Source organism: Anabrus simplex, chromosome 1, assembly GCF_040414725.1.
Source record: "Anabrus simplex isolate iqAnaSimp1 chromosome 1, ASM4041472v1, whole genome shotgun sequence".
In the NCBI taxonomy this organism is placed as follows: Eukaryota; Metazoa; Arthropoda; class Insecta; order Orthoptera; family Tettigoniidae; genus Anabrus; species Anabrus simplex.
Window position 1 is genome coordinate 1,685,005,544 of NC_090265.1, and position 22,609 is coordinate 1,685,028,152.

The 22,609-nt window shown below is 41.3% G+C and overlaps 1 protein-coding gene across 1 annotated transcript in view; it reads right to left on the reverse strand.

Annotated features, from left to right (window-relative positions):
- The window catches only part of LOC136863712 (sorbitol dehydrogenase), an 85,661-nt gene that overhangs the window by 18,146 nt on the left and 44,906 nt on the right, over positions 1 to 22,609 (reverse strand). The window contains exons 4-5 of the mRNA XM_067140073.2: positions 3,162 to 3,321; positions 732 to 916 (exon numbers count right to left, since the gene is read on the reverse strand). Of these exons, the coding sequence (XP_066996174.1) occupies positions 732 to 916; positions 3,162 to 3,321 (345 nt within the window). The remainder of the gene's footprint in view (positions 1 to 731; positions 917 to 3,161; positions 3,322 to 22,609) is intronic.

A 22,609-nucleotide genomic window follows, 5' to 3' on the forward strand; every position in this document is an offset into this window, starting at 1 on the left:
GTGCTTACCAGTCATAACACAATCTCAAAGCAATACAAACAGATATTACCCACGGAAACAAAGCACAACCGAGGACTAGAACCATACCATATAGACTCAAAGAAGTCCCACATTGCAGCACCAAACAGCGCTAATAGCAATAGTAGATAAGGTAAATTACACTTCATCACTAACAATCCAGAACTCAAAGGATGAAAACCAACCACTAAGACATTACCAAGTTAAAAAACAGGAGATTCAACCACAATGCTAGGTAGTTGATGTGATTTAAGTGTTTTGATTCATCATTACGGTAAACTGGAAACATTATTTACATATTTTACACATTTTTTTATGTTTGAAGCCATTTATTTTCAGTTTTGACTCAGTTAATTTATAACTCTTATGTTCTTCAGTCTGTCAGAAATAATGTTTGGTTATACTCAGTTTCTAATGATTTAATAATAAGAGTTACAGGACTAAACGAGGCTACAAAACTAGTTACAAAAAAGGTTGGCAGACTGAACGCTAAAAGGCATATCAGTCTATAATGCAGATGTATTTACTTATGTTTTTGTTGTAGTGATGAAATACCCTTGAATTTAGGGGAACTGACATTGATATGGTGGCACTTTTATTAACATATTGCTGTAATTAATTTTGACAGTTAAACACTGACTGTGTCATCTGAGATCTGCTGGGTCACTCAACCACCGATGCACAGACTCAGGTGAAGTTAAGGGTGTACTCACCGATTACGACGACCTGGCAGGCGCCCATCGCCTTGGCTGCCAGTAAACACAGCAACCCCATGGTACCGGCGCCGCAGATGAGCACCTTGGAACCACACGTCACTCCTGCGCGCCTGTTGGCGTGAACTGCGATGGCCAGGGGTTCGATCATGGCGCCCTCCTCCATAGTCAGATGATCGGGCAGCCTGGTACAGATAGAAGATACAAGTTGATACTCCTGTGCTCATCTCCTCAAACAGGGCGGTCTCCAACTTTCAAGGAATGTGTGAAGCCCTCTAAACCGTATTAGGACTGATGATGGGAGATGTAAAAATAAACTACATAACTTCAGACTCTCCAGAGGGTGACCTGGAACCATATCGGTAGAGCATCCGCATCCTCGTACGAGTTTCACTGGAGAATGGGAAGAAGTATTGTATGCCATCCCTACGGCAATTAAGTGGTTAAACCATCTAGTCTGTTGTGTCAGCACAAACTCTGTCACTATAAATGTGTAAAGATGTTGTTTGGCGAGCCATTATTATCACTATCCATGGTATTCTTCATGTAGCAATGATTTTAGTGTCTTTATTATTATGTACTGCAATATTATTTTAGCATACTTTAGTCTCTTTAATTGTTAAATTGTAATTCTCTTCTCCTTTCTTGTTAGTTATTTTGTACTTAGTTGTAAAATTATTTTGTTTCATATACATCTGTGCTAAGAATTGTCATCCGTTAAATAAATAAATAAATAAATAAATAAATAAATAAATAAATAAATAAATAAAATAAAATAAAATAAAATAAAATAAATAATCCTCCTTTGCGATTACTTCAAACAACACTTCCTAAAAATGGTCTTCCCTTTTCGGTCATCGTTACACAAAATATCATGTAACTCTCGTTTCATTCTTCCATTCTTCCCGATGTTGTGTCTATGGTGTTAGCTCCGGCTGAAAGATGGCTACTAAGGTCACTTATATTCTTTCATGTCGATGGCTTAGTGCACAAACATTGTATGTCCATTTATGGCCAGTTTGGAGTTAATTCCATATTTGTAATTCTCTCAAGCATTTCTAGCTACTTCAGAATTATAGTATCTCAAAATAATAGGGAACATGCTGATTTCCCAGGTGCAAATATTGGATGTCCTAGTTAAATCAACAACTCTACCTCACGAATGTTGTATGTCCCGTATAGTAACTTTAGCCTAGGTAAGTCTATTTGTTTTTCATTTCACTTGAAGGCGCAGATATTGTTTGTTCGGATATACTATTTTCCTGTTGAAAATTTCAAGTTCTTACTGCCTTGGTGGAGCACAAATATTGTATGTCCTGGACACTGTTTTGAAAGATTTGAGATATATTTATAACTGAACAGTGATTATTCAACTTTTACTTATTATTTATACCTTGTGATTCTATTAAGAAAATAAAATCATTTAATAATAAATGATGATAAATCATGTTGAAATCAATTCCTTTGAAAAATACAACGTTTGCGCCTTGAAGTTCTCTTTCACATTGCTAGTGCCAAATGTTGTATGTCCCAAACTTCCGTTAAAATATAGTGAATAATTCCTTTACTGATGCATAAAAAATGTGGTTCAGTTGTTGAAATACAATTACAAAGATTTAATCTACAGATCAGTAACACTGGCTACAGCTATATTATTGTCGTAGGTAGCAACTTCATAAACTTTCAATTTGAGTTTTCTCAAGAATCATGATTTTTGGACAGACAATGTTTGTGCACTAAGCCATCGATATTCTGATTTTTGTACAGTACTGTCTACCATCGAATGTCAACGAACAGGAGGGATGAATGAATGAATGAGGTAGTTAATAATTAACACAGTTCCCTATTACGTAGTCTAGATATCCAGAAAGGAGTTTATCACATCCTGAGAGGTACAGCGCTCTGAGATTTCCTGGGGGCAAAGGCTATCTGTCTTTTATTCAATCAATCAATCAATCAATCAATCAATCAATCAATCAATCAATCAATCAATCAATCAATCAATCAATCAATCAATCAATCAATCAATCAATCAATCAATCAATCAATCAATCAATCAATCAATCAATCAATCAATCAATCAATCAATCAATCAATCAATCAATCAATCGTCAGTTGTTTACCTAGGCTTTTCTTAAGTAATTTCAAAGAAGTTGGAACTTTATGGAATGTTTTCCTTGGTAAACTAATTCAATTCATAATTCCTCTCTCAATAAACGAATATTTGCCCCAATTTGTCCTCCTGAATTCGAACTTTATCTTCATAGTGTGACCTTCCGTATCTTTAGAAACATCATTCAAGCTTATTCGTCTACGAATATCATTCCACGCCATCTCTCCACTGGAAGTTCGGAACATGCCGCTTAGTCGATATCGCTGAGCATTTCCCTTACACTACTTTTGCCTAATGAAAAGTTGAAGGATACTCACAGATGGCAATAATCAGCTGGATGAGCGTAGTATCGCGCCAAGCTGCCAGGCTTAGGTCCACAGCCATAGAGCGTCATGGTGCAACAGAGGTCATAGCAGCCCAAGCTGCAGAACTGGCACATTCGACAAGGTACTGCTGGCTCGATCGCCACCCGATCTCCTGTAACAAGAATTACGCAATTTGGTGTTATACGTATTAAGTTTCGTTAAATACAGTTTACATCTACGTAATAAGGTTAAAATAATGTCGTCGACGTATGCACTTCCTCTGATCAAAGCACAGGCAAGTTAGAAATGCGATACACTAGAGTCGGCATTGTTGGCGCCTAGACTTTAGCAGTAGATGTCGGGGGTGGGGGTGGGGGTGGGGGTGCGATGTAGTGGTGTAGCGTGGTATAAAGCTAACGGTGGTGGTGGTGATTATTGTTTTAAGAGGAAGTACAACTAGGCAACCATCCTCTATTAACAGTAATCAGTGAGAAAAAATGGAAGGAATCCTACACTTCGAAAAATGAAGCTATCGGCCAAGACAAGGGCCACGAAGGGCATGAAAATTTAAGACTCCCTACCCTAGCCCTCGCAAACCTAATAGCGTTGGGGTTGGAGAAAAACAAGAGTTGACCAAGGGAGGCCGGTTATGATAGATGAAAGTGAAGAGCCTGGTACAAGTAAGTAGAAGCAGCTAAGGGCCCCGTGGTCACCAAACCACGCTCCAAAGTTCAGAGCCCCTGGCGCCACTTTTAGCCGCCTCTTAGGACAGGTAGGAGATACCGTGGGTGTTATTCTACCGCTCCCACCCACAGGGGGATATAAAGCTAACCTAGGAAGATTAGGACTCTACGAGACACGTGTTCAGGACATAGGACACGCTTCCGTTTTAACTGTAAGAGGGATATGAAAACCAGGTACATTAAAATGATGCCGACAACTAACATTTGTCGTATTCAGGAATAAAATGTGCGGTTCTGTGTGTAAGTTCAGTCCTCAGCCCGAAGGCTGGTTGGATCCTCAACATCTCCACCATTAGCTGCCACAGATGGCCTAAGTAACATTGAAGAAGTGTGCTAGGGAAATGAGGAGTGAGGTACTTTCCCGTTGCTTTCCTCACCGAGCCAGAAGTTGCTATTACATATTAGTCTGCCGATCCCACTGAAATGCATGCACCAACCGACCCTGTGAGCAACATTTGCACGCCATTTATAGCAGGGACTGGCTGCATAAGGAATAGCTTTTTTAGCATCGCTCAAACCTGTCACTTTCATATTGTTAAAGCCAGGGATGAGACTGAAACAGGTCAGTGAAAGTAAGAAAATTGTTCTAGCCCATACCAGAGGACATAGTGCACTGTACACACTAGGTATCACCAGCAAAGGCAGAATATCAGTAGAAAGTGTACAGTACATTGCTGTCGGTAGGCTATGGAGAACAGAAAGGGAAAGGTTACGCGCTGGACCAGAAAGTAAAATTTATACGAGAAGTGGACAATAATCCATATACAACTAAAATTGCAATATCTGGAGATTTAGAAATTGCTTATATCACACATTGCATTAGTAAAAGAAACGCTACTGTAAACGAATTTTAAAATTGTGTGCAAAATCTATAAAACAACAGGTGATATATGCAGATTTGCGAAAGCCCCTCCTTTCGTGGTTTCAGCAAAACCATGCTGAAACTCTCCCAGTCAGTGATAACATGTTGAAAAGTAAAGAAGTAGATCTACCTAACATCACTGAAGATTTTAAGGCCCGTCAGGATGACTGCAATGATTTAAAGATCGTGATTAAATCACCGGAAGAACAGGCTGTGAACGAAGTCACGGTGCAGCAGTGGAAAGAAGAGACTCTACCAGAAACCACAAGAGAATGTCAGCCTCAAAACATTTACAAATGTGATGGGACTGGCCTATTCTACAATCTCCTTCCAAACAAAACACTAGCTGAGAAGGGTGATCCATGCCATGGAGGGGAAAAAGGCGAGGGATTAGTTCTTCGACCTATATTTTCCCTAACATTTATAAATGATATAGGATCTCTAAAACTGAATGGGCAGCTGTCTCTGTTTGCTGTTCATACGAATGTTTTACACAGGTACATGTAAGGAAAAACTTGAAAAGCAGATGCAGTCTGACATATATCTTCTCCAAGAATGGATCTTTATAAGACAAATTATATGATATTCCATAAACCGACACACACATATGGGATTACTTGATGTTACACTCACCTTCTTTCATTATCCTGTACCTAGAGTCAGAAGCACAAATATTTTAGAGTTAATCATTGATGAACTTCTTTCTTCGAGGGAGCACTTAACAAGAACTGCTATAAGCAATTAAGAGTGCTCCACAGACTTAAATACAAATTTGATCAAAGGCTATTAAAATCAATCTTTCATCCTTGATTAGAAGTCAAGAAATATATATGGTACTTCTCTGGGCATGTTGTAACAAAGACATATTTGACAATGTAGAAATATTGCACAAAACAGGTCTAAAATACTCTTTACCTACATTGACTACTACTGTGCAATTGCATAAGTTGTAAAACATGCTATTATTGATAACACTACGTAAAATGCATCAGCAATTATGGTTTATAAGATGAGAAACTGGCACGTTCTAATTCTACATATGCAACAAATGCAGATATCCATGAGTACAACATAAAAGGTGGTAATTTACATTATATCCACTAATACGGGTGGATTTGGCAATAAATCCTTCTGGTACTATTCTGTAAATATGCATAATGCATGTCCTGATCACCTTAGAATGGCTCCTTTACTATCTGTGTTTAGAAAGTAAACTTGCTCAATAGTAACTATCTGTTTAACATGCACTACAATCTTTTAAATTAACTTACGCTTTACATCTATACTCAAATAATCTAAGACGAAGATGCAGATATTTGTCAATTTTAATATTAATGCTAATTTAGCGCTAGTATGTAAAATATAATGTGTAGTATAACTCACTTCAGTTTTTCATTTATGTTCATTTTGCAGTATTAGTATATAAATAATTTTAATGTAATGCACAAACACGGGCTAAGGCTCAGGTGCCCTTTATACAATAAATAAATAAATAAATAAATAAATAAATAAATAAATAAATAAATAAATAAATAAATAAAATAAATAAATAAATAAATAAATAAATAAATATTCGCGTTACTGTTCTTCTCGCCTCCAACGCAGATGACAAACTGCTTCCTCTTGTGATAGGAGAATCTCGAAATCCGAGGTGTTTCAGGGTTGTCGAAACAAAACCTACTGATTAAGAGTCCAACAGAAATTCGTGGATGATCGTGATTATTATGGAACGATGGTTAAAGAAATTGGACCTTGGAATGAAAAAGGAAAAGAAGCAGAAACTGCTTCTAATAGACAAATTAGCCTTGGAATACGTTCGAATGGAATTCTTCCCCTCAAGTTACACCAGTGTTCTTCATCCGCATGACCTGGGTATCATTGACAACTTCAAAGTTCACTACAGGAAAATGTTGATACAACATTTAGTAACACTCGCAGATGCAGGAAATGAACATTTATCCATTAACATACTCCAGGCCATGGAATTCATTTCGATAACCTGGGAGCATGCGTCATCCTGCGCCATCAACAACTGCTTGCGTAAAGGTGGTCTTTTACGAGTTGAGGCCTCCGTTTGCGAAGATATTGTAGAAGTGCCTGGCAGTGAGAGGCTAGATTTACCATACAATGGTTAGTTTAGCTACCTATGTACACTTTGATGATGATCTGCCTGTATGTAGAGACTAGCAGGGTGGGAAGATCATTGCTGATGTCTATCGACATGGCACAATTCAGCTCAAAAGGATGAAGCAGTTACGAACGACGACAATTCTAGTGACAGTGAAGACTGACGTATTACATCAGTACAAAAAATGGTAATAAAAAAAACTGTTGATGCGCTGATAACTTTACTAAATACTCAATGTTAGAACATTTTGACCAGCAGAGGTCATAGCAGCGTACTTTGACATGGTCCTGCTGTTTGTATTACCACCAAAATAAATGATTTCTTTAAACCAGGGTCAAGTTCAAAATTAATCTCTTTAATGTTCCTATTGTTTTGTTAAAGTTCTACGTATGTTGATATACTGTACAATATTCTGGTATAATCTTTGTAACTAACTTTCCTTACTAAACAATTAGTGACTCTTTTACAGTGACGATAGTATTGCATGAGTTTCCTTGTTCAAGTGAAGATAAGTTTAAAGTGAAGAGTTCCCATTATTATTAAAACTGAAAGATTAGTGGTTACTGTGGTATTTCATTCTCACTGTATTCATTAATAATGTTGTAAAACTGATAAAGTAAAGTAAAAGCACAAATTACGTTGTTAACTTTTATCTCTGAAATAACCTGCCTTTAATCTTATTCCTGGAAATAAAGAAAATTATTTTATTAATAATATGGCCTAATATCAAAACATGATTTGTAAGTAATTCTTAGTTGTACGTAAAATTTGCCCTTCACCTTCATGTACGCTTAACTGAGGTTCACAAGTTTTACTAGCTGAACTGTGTGACCAGAAGAAAGCATTGCAGCGCAAGCTGCAGAACTGGTACATTCGACAAGGTCCTGCTGGCTGTACTACCACTCGATCTCCTGTAACAAGTATTACTAGGTGAAGTGTGAGACCAACAGAGCACATAGCACCCCAAGCTGCAGAACGGGCACATTCGACAAAGTACTGCTGGCTCGTTCGACACTCAATCCCCTGCAACAAACGAGATATTCAAGTCACCAGCTAAAATCTGTGTAACGGGCCAGCAAAGATCTACCTATGTGCTGACGATATTTACCTCACAGTCCAACTTCAGTGAAGCAGATGTCCTCTCACGAGATCTTCAGAAACTGGATGAATACTTCAGAAAAATGCGCCTCCATACCAGTCCATCAGAAACGGAACTAGCCACGTTCCAACTCAATAATTTTCGGGCGCACTACCAACCTTCAGTTATGTTCAGGAATCAAATCTTGCAGTGAAACAACACTCCAAAATATCTAGATGCAACATTGGACAGAACTTATCTTTCAAAAACATATGGAAAAAGTGTCTGCCAAACTTAAAATACCGCAACAATGTATTGAGCAGGCCAGCATGGGCATCACGAACACCTTGAGAAGTACAGCCTTGGCCTTACAAGGGAACTGCCATACTGGCATATCGGAATCGACAATGAAATTTCGCAGAGACCATGAGGAGATCCGTAAAATAATGATGTACAAAAATTTAGCTGTCATTTCGAAATGGAAGACTTCGAAATCGTGATACAAAATCCGCGTGACAACGCAGCTTACTGGACAACCCTTGCTTCTTGCTGGCTCGCGCGGTGCTCAGTGGAGTGGAATTGCAGTTTTCCTGGAGAGAGAACGAAATGGCAGGCTGCCACGCGCCAACGCCACTTTATTGTTACAGAACGAATATGAAACATAAATGAGGTGCGTTAATCGCATGATAAAAACACAAATATTTTTGGCACCAACCATAACGAATATGCACTTTGAGGCCACATTGTTCTTCACAGGTTTTTTTTACTTGTTTGAAGGCAATATTTCGCAGGAACTTCGAACTCGGGAGGTCTCTCCGTTGTATAATTGGTTGCGAGCCACGAATATTTAATCATGTCCTTGAACCGTGGGGAAGAATATTGCAAATGATTGAAGGACTGCATTTTCAGTATGTTGTTTCTCTGAAAAACATCAAACTGAAAGCCTTCACAAGTCGGCACAATATCTGTTACGCGGTAATGCAAAGCAATCAATCACTACTGATCTGCATTTAGGGCAGTCGCCCAGGTGGCTGATTCCCTAACTGTTGTTTTCTTAGCCTTTTCTTAAATGATCGCAAAGAAATTGGAAAATTATTGGACATTTCCCTTGGTAAGTTATTCCAATCCCTAACTCCCATTCCTATAAACGAATATTTGCCCCAATTTGTCCTCTTGAATTCCAACTTTATCTTCATATTGTGATCTTTCCTACTTTTAAAGACACCACTCAAACTTATTCGTCTACTGATGTCCTCCCACGCCATCTCTCCACTGACAGATCGGAACATACCACTTAATCGAGCAGCTCGTCTCCTTTCTCCCAAGTCTTCCCAGCCCAAACTTTGCAACATTTTTGTAACGCTACTCTTTTGTCGGAAATCACCCAGAACAAATCGAGCTGCTTTTCTTTGGATTTTTTCCAGTTCTTGAATCAAGTAATCCTGGTGAGGGTCCAATACACTGGAACCATACTCTAGTTGGGGTCTTACCAGAGACTTATATGCCCTCTCCTTTACATCCTTACTACAACCTCTAAATACCCTCATAACCATGTGCAGAGATCTGTACCCTTTATTAACAATTATATTTATGTGATTACCACAATGAAGGTCTTTTCTTATATTAACACCTAGGTACTTACAATGATCCCCAAAAGGAACTTTCATCCCATCAACACAGTAATTAAAACTGAGAGTACTTTTCCACTTTCGGAAGAAAAACTTGTCCAAGGGCTGTATTTCTCCTGTAGTGCTTTCAGGAATCTGGAGAATTTCTATACTGTTGCCTGGAGGAATGTCTTCAAGACAGCTCTTATCACTATAGATAGTCCAGGAATCTAGCAGCAGCAAACACTTCTCTTCCGAAAATGGGAAGAAGGACACTTTAAACCAATACTTTAATTCCTTTTTAACCATTTTCTCTGATTTTGTGGCTGTTAGAATTATATTTCTGGCATGAAACATTTCTTTGGAAACTCTCGGACCGAAAGTTCCAGTTGCCTCCTGTACTACAATGAATAATTTCGGGAAAAGAGTACCGGCCATACTAATTGTAGGCATAATTTTGTACGAATGGGTGAGTACATTAACTGATTGAGAAACTGTTTCTGTATGTTTCTCACCAACAAACGATAGAGTCCTTTACGCTTTCATTTCGTGCACGAAACCTCTCTGATCAGTAATGTACGGGGTGTTTAAAAAGGGAGTCCCTATTTTTAATGTGTCCTAGAATCTGTACAAAGTGACATACATTATTCTAATTTGTGGTGTGTGATTCATCAACTCTACAAGTTTGGCTCCCCTGCAGTTGGCAGGTCTGCTTGGCCTTGAGATGGCGCTAGTGCTGTTTGTGTCCTCTGTTCCCTCAGTTCAGTCCAGGTGTGCGTGCAGTGCAGTGCAGTGCAAAGCAACTCAGTAAAAATGTGTACTCCGCAACAGAAAGCGCAATGCGTTATTTGGCTCGTGAAAACTGAGTCAGTTATAACAGTGCAACGTAATTTTAGACGTCAGTATGGTGGTGAGCCACTTATAGCAAAAACTATCCGTCATTTTCTAAAGACTTTCAAGTAAACAGGCAGTGTTTTAAAATCAAAATCACCGGGTAGACCGAGAACTTCTGAAGATGTTGTTGAACACATCCGTGTTTCGTGTGTTCGGAGCCCGAGGAAGTCATTGGTCAGACGTAGTCTACAATTAGGAGTGCCTAAAGGTACTGTGTATGATGTTGTATGTAAAAGACATAAGTTGCGCCCCTAAAAATTGCAACTGTTACATGAAGTGAAACCTACTGATAAAATCGAAAGGTATGAGTTTGCTGTTGACTTTCTACACAGAATTGATGATAATGTCAATTTTTTTAAATATATTTTCTTTTCTGATGAGGCTACATTTCATGTCATTGGAACAGTTAATCGTTACAGCTGCAGAATTTGGGGGGGGGGGCAGGGCATCCTCATGAAGTTATTCAGCATCAACGTGACTCTCTCAAAGTTAGTCTGGTGCGGTTTGATGAAGATCGTGTGATTGGTCTTTTCATTTTTGCAGAAAAAACAATAAACGGGGATATTTACTACGACATGTTGACAGAGTACGTCTTTCCCCAAATGGACGATATTGAGGTGTAAAAGGGGCTTGTGTTTTTCCAACAAGATGGCGCCCCACCTCATTACAGTAACCATGTGCGTGCGGCTCTTGACACTCGCTTTCCAGGAAGGTGGATAGGCCACGAAGCCCAGACTTAACCCCATTGGACTTTTCATTTTGGGGCCACATAAAAAATGTTGTGTACGGTGAAAATATCCGTGACATCAATCATTTACGGGAAAGAATCGCCGTGGCCGTTGGGACAGTTACACCTGAAATGTTGGTGAATACGTGGCGAGAAGTGGAATATAGTCTCCACGTGTGCAGGGCAACAAATGGATTCCACGTTGAAGTCTACTAACATTAAACAAAACTTGAAGGAACTCTCTATCATGGTATGTACTCACTGATGTAGTTTTAATTAATTTCCCCATTAAATTTATAATTAAAACCCCACTGCGGTGAACAGTGGAAGCGACTGGGGCGGGGTCCTGCCCACTTTGTAGAGAACAAATATATTTTGATTCCATTTTAGCCACCTAAAAATAGGAATTATTAAAAGAAATTGTACAAACGCGGTAGTCTGTCGCCCAGTCATTTCTTTCAATTTATATAAATATTAAAAAAATACTTAGCGGAAATACGCTCCAAATGTCGTTCGACACAGCTAACCAATTCCTACAGTGCCACGGAAAGTAATGGAGACTCTCGCAGCAGCGAGTAGAAGCGAGATTTCTGGCTAATGACACAAAACCTTAATTGAGCACTAAATGAGTTTCTTATGCGGGCTACTCCATGTGCTGCAGCATGAGTGAGAGAAGAGGAACGTTCACTTTGGAGCGTTCACATCGGCTCCCGGTGACTACGTTAGGGTGACATGGCTTCATTTCATTCCCAGTAGTTCAGGAGTAGTTAACCCCTCCACCACCTTTCTTCTCCTACTTTCCCCTCCACCGAGCTCGATAGCTGCAGTCGCTTAAGTGGTGGTGGTGGTGATTATTGATTTAAGAGGAAGTACAACTGGGCAACCATCCTCTATATAACACTAATCAGACGGAATAAAAGAAGGGGTCCGATACTTCGAAAAATGAAGGTATCGGCCAAAGGAAGAAAAGGGCCACGAAGGGCTTGAAAATGAAAGACTCCCTAGCCCTCGGGAACCTAATAGCGTCGGGGTCTGAAAAGAACAAGAGTTGACCAAGGGAGGCCGGATAGGATAGATGAAAGTGAGGAGCCTGGCACAAGTAAGTGGAAGCAATGCAAGGACTCAGCTAAGGGCCCCGTGGTCGCCAACCCACGCTCCAAAGTTCAGAGCCCCTGGGGCCCCTATTAGTCGCCTCTTACGACAGGCAGGGGATACCGTGGGTGTTATTCTACCGCCCCAACCCACAGGGGGAAGTCGCTTAAGTGCGGCCAGTATCCACTAATCGGGAGATAGTGGGTTCGAGCCCCACTGTCGGCAACCCTGAAGATGGTTTTCCGTGGTTTCCCATTTTCACACCAGGCAAATGCTGGGGCTGTACTTTAATTAAGGCCACGGCCGCTTCCTTCCAATTCCTAGGCCTTTCCTACCCCATCTTCGCCGTAAGACATATCTGTGTCAGTGCGACGTAAAGCAAATAGCAAAAAAAAAAAAAAAAACCTTCCCCTCCAAGCTCGGGGCTTCGCGCGGGTTTGTGCCGTCATATAGTAATCGGGCCTCTAGCAGTGCTGTGAGGAAGGGAAGCAGGGTTATATTTTTGAAAAAGTCATGGACACTAAGGTATTATTCACCAACTTGCCATACGGATTCGTCAGTATGCCAGTCTCACTAAGTCGATGTGTCTGTGTAGTTCCATCTAGTGTCTGTTACTTTCTTAGTGTGCAGTCAAATACTAAATTACTTTTTATTGTACAATCACGTCGTACTTCTATTTAATTGTAATATAATTGTTCCTTCGTCAAAGTTTTCTTATAATATTGAATCAAAATCTCAAAAACTATTATTACCGCAGTTAAGCTGGTAAACAGCCAACCTTTCCGTCTCTGTCGAAATTCGCTCAGAGATCATGTATTATTTTTTCAATTTTGTTGTCTAGCCCCCACGATATCCCCCCAGAACCCTGGTACTTTTTGTTGTCTATCATGTTTGCTGCCCTCCCCCCCCCCCCCCCCGACGTCTAATTTCCAATCGCCGCTACTGATGGTGAATACCATCTAAAAGGTTAAACGTAGATATTGATAGTGAACTATAAGTCGCACTGTAATAGTATATTCAGGAAAAGAGCGAAGTCGCGTAAAAACGTAGCAGCACAGCATGGTCAGCCCCCCACGAAGGCGCTGAGAATGTCTCTTCATTCTGGCTACCTTCAACTGTCGGATGTGGAGCTGCCACGTTAAGTCTCTTATCGAAATGGAGAGCAAGAAACCTGCAGGCGTCTACCACTGGTAAGATACTGTTTCGCAAGCGTAGCTCTGATTCAGGATGCACAAACCAACGTCGACAGAAGTGTACAACTAAGGTTTTCGCAGCTGAAATTCGGAAACCATGTTGCAGGACCCATCTGGCGACTTGGTTAATAGCTTGCTGTAGTTTCCTCTCAACAACCTCAATCCTTCCGGAGCTGTAATGTAGAGCTAAATCGTCTACATACAGCGAAGGACCGACTGTGGGTCCGGCAGCAGCAACTATGCCGTTTAAAGCGATTGCGAACAACATAACACTCATTACAAATCCCTGTGTTACTCCATTTCCTTGACCGCAGTAATGAGAAAAGGCATTCCCTACTCGGACTCGAAAGAGCCGGAGGACCATGGAATTCTCAATTAAAGTCGGTAATTTACCCGGAAATCCGCACTGGTGTAGTGTGGAGATAATCCCATATCGCCGGGTAGTGGTGTAAACTTTTTCAGGTAAAAAACACGGCGACTAGATGTTTCTACGGGAGGAAGGCCTCCCAAATGGCATTCTCCAGTCTGACCACATGATCGGTGGCAGATCGGTGAGAGCAAAAACCACACTGGTAGATAGTCAAGAGACAAGTCGGCGTTTCACCAACTTTCCCAATAGCTTGGAGAGGCCATTCCTTAGGCATATTGGCCTATAACTATCCAGAAGCTTTGGATCTTTACCTATTTTGGGAATTGGTGTTATAATTCCCTCACGCCATAGAGATGGAAACACACCCTCTTCCATATTCTGTTGAATAGGTTAAGGATATCCTTGAGACATCGGTCACCCAAATGTTTAAGTATTTGATTGATGTATTTTGTCCGCAGAAATGCATGGTCTCCCAGAGTTGGACGTATCTGTGAAATGTGACGCGATGTGATTCGCAATGACTTACATCACCATTACCATTAATGGAGATTCCCGGGACTGAGAGAAGTTCTGCACACGGACAATACGGCGGAGTTTTGTCCACACTTGTGATGACGGTGTATGTGCCGTCATGGATGATAGACACTTTTCCAACATAGCTTTCTTACATTTTCAAATAAAAAAACGGGCCTTAGCGCGCATACGCTTAAATATAATATGACCATCGTAAGATTCCGATGATGATGCTTAAAAGCCCTTCGCTGATCACATGTGGCCGCTCCAATGTCATTGGTCCACCAGAGGACCTGTCCCCGGCGAGGGATACTTTAGTAGCCAAAATTCCGGTTGTAATGGAACAAACGTGGTCGTCAGCGGACTCCAGCATAACATCGGTCATCAGTGCGCATTTTGAACATTCTGGGCCGAGTAGCTGAGTTAAGTCAATTGATATCAGTTTGCGCGGCAACCTAGTATGTCTACAGGAATCTCGTTTGAGACCTGGACACGACACGACTATGACAGGATGGCGTATTTATTCCAAAGACAGTGTAACTGTGAATGGCGGGGCCACTTGGGGCGTATGTACCATGTGTGCCCGAAGTAACCAGCGCTTAGGTACTTCGGACTGACTTTGATTCAAGAGCGTGAGAAGAATCGGGTAGTGGTCACTGTAACAGAGGTCATCGTGTACTTGCCACCGTAACAGGGAAACTAGCGCACGGCTATAAAAGGTGACATCCAGGTGTGAGAATGCACCGTGTGTGCTGCTGAAATGTGTCGGCTCCCCTTCCGCTGTGTTGAGTACGCAAAGATCGAACTGATTGATCACTGATCAGGAATACACCCCCTAGCGCAGAAAGACGGAGAACACCAGAAAGTTTTATGGGTGTTCATGTCTCCCAGCAAGAGAAAAGGAGGAGGTAACTGAGAGATCAAATCTTGTAGTTCAGGCATTTCAAGACCGTAATCTGGTGGAAAGTGCACGTTGCACACAGTTGTCGTTACTGGCAACGGAACGCGAACTGCAACTGCGTCCAGAAGAGTATGGAGCGACATTTCCTCACTGAAGATTTCGGAGCGCACATGGTACATACGCCCCCAAGTGGCCCCGCCATTCACAGTTACTCTGTCTTTGGAATAAATACGCCATCTTGTCATATTCGTGCCGTATCCAGGTCTCAAACGAGATTCCTGTAAACATACTAGGTTGCCGCGCAAACGGATATCAATTGACTTAACTCAGCTACTCGATGAGTGTAACTATTGTGGTTTTACTGCAGTAGTGCCATTGTGTGAGTGAGTAGTGAAACGAAATTAGGACAATTGCTTTCCGCCTACTACCTTCCAATTTCCGCCAACTTTGTCGGTGTCATTTGTGTTGTCATCGCCATCCACGATAATGAGTGGTTCAATCTCCATTATCTCGTCTGGAGAGGTAGACACGGCGGCTGAGCACTCCGTGTGTGGTAAACTCGCTGATTGGGAACGGTGGGTCTTCTTCCTGGGAGAATTGGGTTCCACAGAAAGGGATGCAAGAGGGCGTTGGGGCCTCTCGCTCTTACTCGCCTTTTTCATATTCCTTGCAGGAGAGCCGGAAAATAGATCGCCAGCCTTCTTTGGAGATGCTGTGATCCCCGAGGCTTTTCCAACTTTTTAGGGGAGCGCTGTGACTTCCCCTTCTTCTCTTTTGTTTTGCTGGGAAATGGTAGGAGGGCTGAACTTTCCAGCCCTAGTAGGGAGACTTCCCAGCCAAACGTTCCTAGGAAGGTTCCATCCCAGGCAACGTCGGCAATAACGCACTTTATGGTTTCTTAGGAATACGGATACCATCCTTGGATCACCAGATTCTTTGATATCATTGGCTTGTTGCTGGCTATTCTGAATTACTGATGATTTTGCTGTACTTGTGACTGGTAATAAGCTCTCTGTGGTGATCTGTATTTTTGCTACCTTTCCTGAGAAAGAGATGGAGAACTCCAGAGCAGCCTGGACGTCTGGATAAGATAAATCCCCAGTTTTGATCTTCTGAATCTTATTCTGCTGCTTGAATGTGGGACACTCCTTGGAGATGTAGGATGTACGCCTGTGTAATTGACGCACAGAGGTGGTGGTGTGCAGTCAACACCTGCATGCTCTCACCACACACTTTTCAGGTCGTCGATCCTTGAAATCGCAATGAGATGTGCCCAAATGTTTGCAGTTATAACACCTCATTGGTGCTGGAATGGATGGGCGAACAGTCGGTCGTACACTGCAACTTTTATTCTTTCTGGTACGGTCTGGGCGTCAAGGGTGAGGATGAAAGCGCCCGTATCGAGCAGCTTATCACCGACACGCCTCTTTAACCTCTTCACGTCGGTTACACTCCGACGTGCAAGGTTTCTAATCATGTTATCATCGGAAGCCTTAACTAGATCCATATGGAAGATAACTCCGTTGCATGATTTCAGGAATCAGTGCTTCTTGATATTGACCGATACCTTTCCGAAAATTTTGACCTTCAGTAGCCGTCTCGACTGTTCTCCCGTCGATGTCTTAATAAGTACGGATCCTTCATGCAGCTTTTGCATCTTATCGACTTCACCAGAAACAATTTCTTCTACAGCGTTACTGATTATAAAAGGGCTTTAGTCCACCAAACGCTTCCCATCGACCCCAGAAGCTACCAGGAATCGAAGTAGACATTCGTCACTTAGATATTCTAATAGCCCTTGAGAGTACCGCTTTTCTTCTTCGCCTTTTAGGACGCAGTTTTTTAGAGTAACACACGTTTTTGAAAAAGAAGAAGGTTCCGTTTATGGGTCCCACGAGTAGCTAGGGAATTAAATATTCAACCTTCGGCAGAGCCCCTCATGCCGAGGGAGGGTTGGATACTCCACAGGACGTCTGGTATCTGGCGCAGTTTCACTAGCGACTACTCTCCCAGTAGCCATGCATCACCTCGTCACGACCTGAAACTTGTAATGAGGGGGAAGTATAAACCTCCATACAACCTTACTACCCGAGATAGATAGGCTGGTTAGACAGTACGAGAATTGAAAATTCAGCAGGTTAGGATAGGAAGGAAAGAAATAGATATAAAGAAAAAGGAACACAGACACCTCTGAGGAAACTGGGAGCACCTTGATAGTCTGGCCGTACTCCGAGACCAATCCAGCACGGGTAACCCTGAGCTAACACAGCCCTCGGAATCAACGAGCACACAAGCTCTCACACCGACGTCAAGGCCCTGGTGCCCCTGGAGGGGGTCACCGATGTAAGAATGAAGTATCGTAGACCAGCCTGGAGAACAGGTGTTGACAGTACTGTAGTGGTCTGTAAATGTGCTGATGAACAGACCATCACACATGAAGTGCCACTTGGCTCATTGGAGGAGATGAATGAGGCTTTTCCAGAGGCATTCATCAGTCTGACACGACTGGACATCCAGTTATAGGAAAGCTGTTAACTTTCATTACTTAGTTTATACAGGGGGTTTCATTTTAAAAATTCACAGTCTAAATAACAGTTTACAAAAAAGATTTGTCCTGTCCGTCTGGCTGTTCTACTGGACCGATTTGCTGCATTCTTTTTTATTCTACCCGGTATTATCTGTCAGTGAATCATCAGGTATTGATAGGTCTGTAAGTTTAGCCAACTTTAAGTAATACTAAAATCAAATCACCACTCTAATAATATTGCTGGAGAAGAATGCACCTAGCCGGCAATAAATACAGTAGTCTACTTAGCGGGTTGCACACAGTTAAGGAGCAATATCTTTACGAAAGATATCGGAGAACCTAAACGATTAAAAATGACAGGCAGCTGTAGGTAAAGATGCAATTTCAATCGAAATTGGTACACATATGATTTAATACTACTGCAGAGAACTACTGTGGTGGTAAGACACCCCTAGTACCCGTAGGGGTGGAGTGGAGAGGGAGTAACCTGTAGAAATAATCGAAAATGACTTATGCTAGTGCTGAATCCATAGTTTTCGGGTTCACTGAGATGAATAGTGACAATGCGGATGACATTTAATTCCAGTTCAGTCGCACACCCTTAGTAATCCCTACGGTTGGGGGTTGGGAGGGAGTGACATGAAAAAATAATCGAATACGACCAAGTTCTTCGAAAATATTTAAAAAAGGCTAGGCAAACAATTCATAGAGAATCTGTCCCCTGGTCGACAGCCCTAGATGCAGACCATTCATGATTGATTGATTGATTGATTGATTGATTGATTGATTGATTGATTGATTGATTGCATAATTAAAATTTTCTCTTTGAAGTGAAAATATTTCGTTTTGATGGAAGCCAAAAAAAAACACCGTTATAACTTTCTCTTTAGGGAAGACTAAGTGTAAGTGTTCTTAGGGGCTTAAGTATTGTAACAAGCGTGAACAGGACCCAGCAGTTAAGTGAAGCGCACCACTGAGTGTCCTGAATGGCGTGTGGCCTCCGGATAGGCCTGGTGTGCAGGTTTTTTTAGTCCACCTGGGGATGAGGCTCGAGCTGATATGAATTTTAATAATGAAGACGACACACATCCCCAGCACCCTCCAAGCTATTGGAATTATCCAATTAAGGTTAAAATCCTAGATCCGTCCGGGAATCGAACCCTGCACCCCTTGGACCAAAGCCAATACGCTAATCGTTTATCCATGGATCCTAAGCTGTTCTAAATAAAGTTCTGTAACTTTCTTATATGGTTCACTGTTCGGACACTACTTTGTTAGGAATGCTCAGAGCTGAAATCAATAAATGTACGGGGTAATCAGCTAAGTTGTTCACCTCAAATATCTTCTGATCCATTAAAGGTATAGACATTCTCTTTTCTAATTCTTAAATTGTATTAAGAGTCATAAAACCCATTCCAATTCATCTCCATCACATTCATAATAATTACCGAGAAGACGGTAGTAACTTCATTTTCCTGAATGTAACTACAGTATACTAATTTTACCCAATAGAACGCGAAGTTCAGTAATGTGCTTATTTTGCAAATTCAACGAGTACTTTTGGGAATATTAAAAGATGTCATATGTATAGGCATTAGACAGAAAGCGATGCGCCACATGTACAGGGCATATGTACATATGAAGTTGTTTGCTTCCAATGATCGTTCCTGTCATATCCCTGAATATTTACCATCCCTCTAGGACATTCTGTATATTTCAGCGTTAATTATCGCGGCAATTCGTCGCTAATTCCGGTGTAAGAGGTGTATCATTAATGATACTGAACCTTACAGTGTAGTGACTACTATATCTGATATTCAGTATAGATTAAGTTTGCACAGTCTAGAAGTATGCACTGAAAGTTTCCAAATAGTTCTTCTGACACTTTTCATTAATCCTATAACTTTGATATTCACGCTAACACTGTATTTTTTCTTCAGGCAGGGAACTGTAGGCTCGCATACGGTTTTCTTCTCTAGATTAATTCGATGTGGCTACTGAGAATTGACGCACGTATCTCTTAACATCAAGCTAAATTTTTAAAAGGCAACTTTTGACCATTTAGACATACTCAGATCTTTGAAAATGTTTATGACTGAAAGAACGTTCTTTGGTTTGAAATGAAACAGAATAAAAATCAAATTTTTTCATGAAAATGCATGTAAGTTTATATCTGTTACTTCCCCAGCAAATATTCAAAATTAAATATTGTTTTCATCACACAATGCGTTGCATTTCAATTCATCCTTATGCAATATATCCTCTCTCCTTTCTCCTGGCGATTTTCGTTTAGTAGTTGGTTGTGAGATGTATGACGGCTGCCTAGGAAGTATTGTTGGGAGGTCATCATCAGTTAATTTAGATCTTCCCCTTGGCACAGTTAAAAGGGAACCGTCTGGTCTCTCTGCAGTGTCTACCAGAATAACATAATTAATCGGAAGAATGTTTTTCACAGACACAAGCATGCTTACCAGGTTCAAAATTAGCTCAGAATCCACTTATCACGCTTCTCTTTATCACTAGAGAACGCGGATATTGAAATGGCAATTTCCTTGTTTGAACAGTAATCGAATGTACAACCAGGCACACTACATATTCATATAAATAAACTCTAAATTTTAAACCCTGTTGAACAAGTCACGGAAGTTCCATGGGTTCACATAACCTAGCTATTCTTGGTTTGGTAACACCAAGCTGCTCAAGATACAATATTCATCACTATCGTTGACCAGCTCCAGTCACCCGGGTTTGGTATATGAGCCCCGTCTTTTTTTGTCAATCCATGAACCATTTTCCACTCGTAACTTTTTCCATTCTTGTCTTCTCTCCTCGACATCTTTCTTCACTAGATCGGTCCATGTTTCTTTAGATCTGCCCATTGGTCTTTTTCCTTTTACTTCTCTCTCCTATTCCCTTCTTGAATTCTTGCTGACACTCATCCTGTTTTTATAAGGTCTAACCACTTTAGAATTGCCTACTGGAACATTTCTAGTAGTGTGTCTCCTCTCGGACTTCTTTGTTCCTGATCTTGTCCTTCCTGCACTATGGTGCGTAGGAACTTCATTTCTGCAGATTGGAACTTTGAATTGTCAAACTACAATACTAAATAGTATAGTAAAAATATATTACTTTAGAAAATAAAGTTTTACACATAATTTTTCATAATATTATTCTTTGAAAACACCTAATAACAGCTTTAATGATGGGTTAAACAACGTACAATCAAACTAGACTCATGCTTCCATGTAGATACACCAAAGCTGTGACGTCATCCCTGTCAACGGGAGAAGGCCGAATTGGCCATGATGTCAGTGTAATCAAATACTTTACCATGACAGTACCGGACAGCTGGCGGTTTTCTGCGAGAAATTCAACAGTGCCGCTACCTACACGGCTTGGTGTGGTGAATTCTGCGGCAGCTCTTTGTCACTTGCATGATTCTTGACGTACCTGTTCATACAGTATGATATCAGGCGTTTGTCACTAAATGGTTTTACATTACAGTTTAGTAATGCAATTATAATGGCTGACAATATTTGTGCAGTTTATAAATGTAGAAATTACGACATTTCAGGCTGCTCGAAGTCATATTGTTCATTTCCAAAGATGCATTATTTTGATGTATTTGGTAAATGGCTTTGAGAGCCGGATGTGGCAAGTTCACTCGCCTGATGCAGGTCTTTTCTATTTGACGCTCGTCTGGGTGTAATGTTTTGGCGGTGATTACTGTTTAAGGGGAAGTACAACTGGGCAACCATCCTCTATTAACACTGAACAGAATTAAACAATGGAAGGGTTCGACCCTTCAAAAGTGAAGTGATCAGCCAAAGAAAGACAAGGGTCACAAAGGGCGAGGAAATGAAAGACTCCCTTAGCCGTCGGTACCTAATAGAGTCGGGGTCGGAAAAGAACAAGAGTTGACCAAGAGAGTTCAGATAGGATAGATGAAGGTGAGGAGCCTAGCACAAGTAAGTGGAAGCAATGCCACGACTCAGCTAAGAGCCTCGTGGTCGCCAACCGACGTTCCCAAGATAAGAGCCCCTGGGGACCCTTTTAGTCGGCTCTTATGACAGGCAGGGGACACCACGTCTGGTGATGGTGGTGGCGATTATTGTTTTAAGAGGAAGTACAACTAGGCAATCACTCTTTTTTATAACTAATCAGAGGGAAAATATGGGAGGGATCCGACACTTCAAAAAATGAAGGTATCGACCAAAGGATGATAAGGGCCACGAAGGGCGTGAAAATGAAAGACACCGTAGGCCTCGAAAACCTAATACCGTTGGGGTAGCAGAAAAGCAAGAGTTGACCAAGGGAGGTCGGATAGAATAGATGAAAGTGAGGAGTCTGGCACAAGTAAGTGGAAGCAATGCCAGGACTCAGTTGAGGGCCCCGTGCGCCAATCCACGCTCCCACGTTAAGAGCCCCTCGGGCCCCTTCAGTCGCCTCTTACGACAGGCAGATGATACCGTGGGTGTTATTCTACTGCCCCCACCCACAGGGGGTTACTACGGCTGGGTGTGAAGTGTTAGTGAGTATTGGTTTAAGAGGAAGTACAACTGGGCAACCTTCCTCTATTAACACCAATTAGAAGGAAAATGGAAGAGGTACGCCACTTCGAAGAATGAAGGTATCGTCAAAAGAAAAGGGAGGGCGCGAAAATGAAAGACTTCCCAGGCGTCGCAAAGGTAATACCGTCGGGGTCGCAAAAGAACTGAAGTTGATCAAGGGAGATCAGATAGGAAATGTGAAAGTGAAGAGCCTAACACAAGCTAGTAGAAGCAATCCCAGATTCAGCTAGGTGAATCTTAGTCACCAACCAACA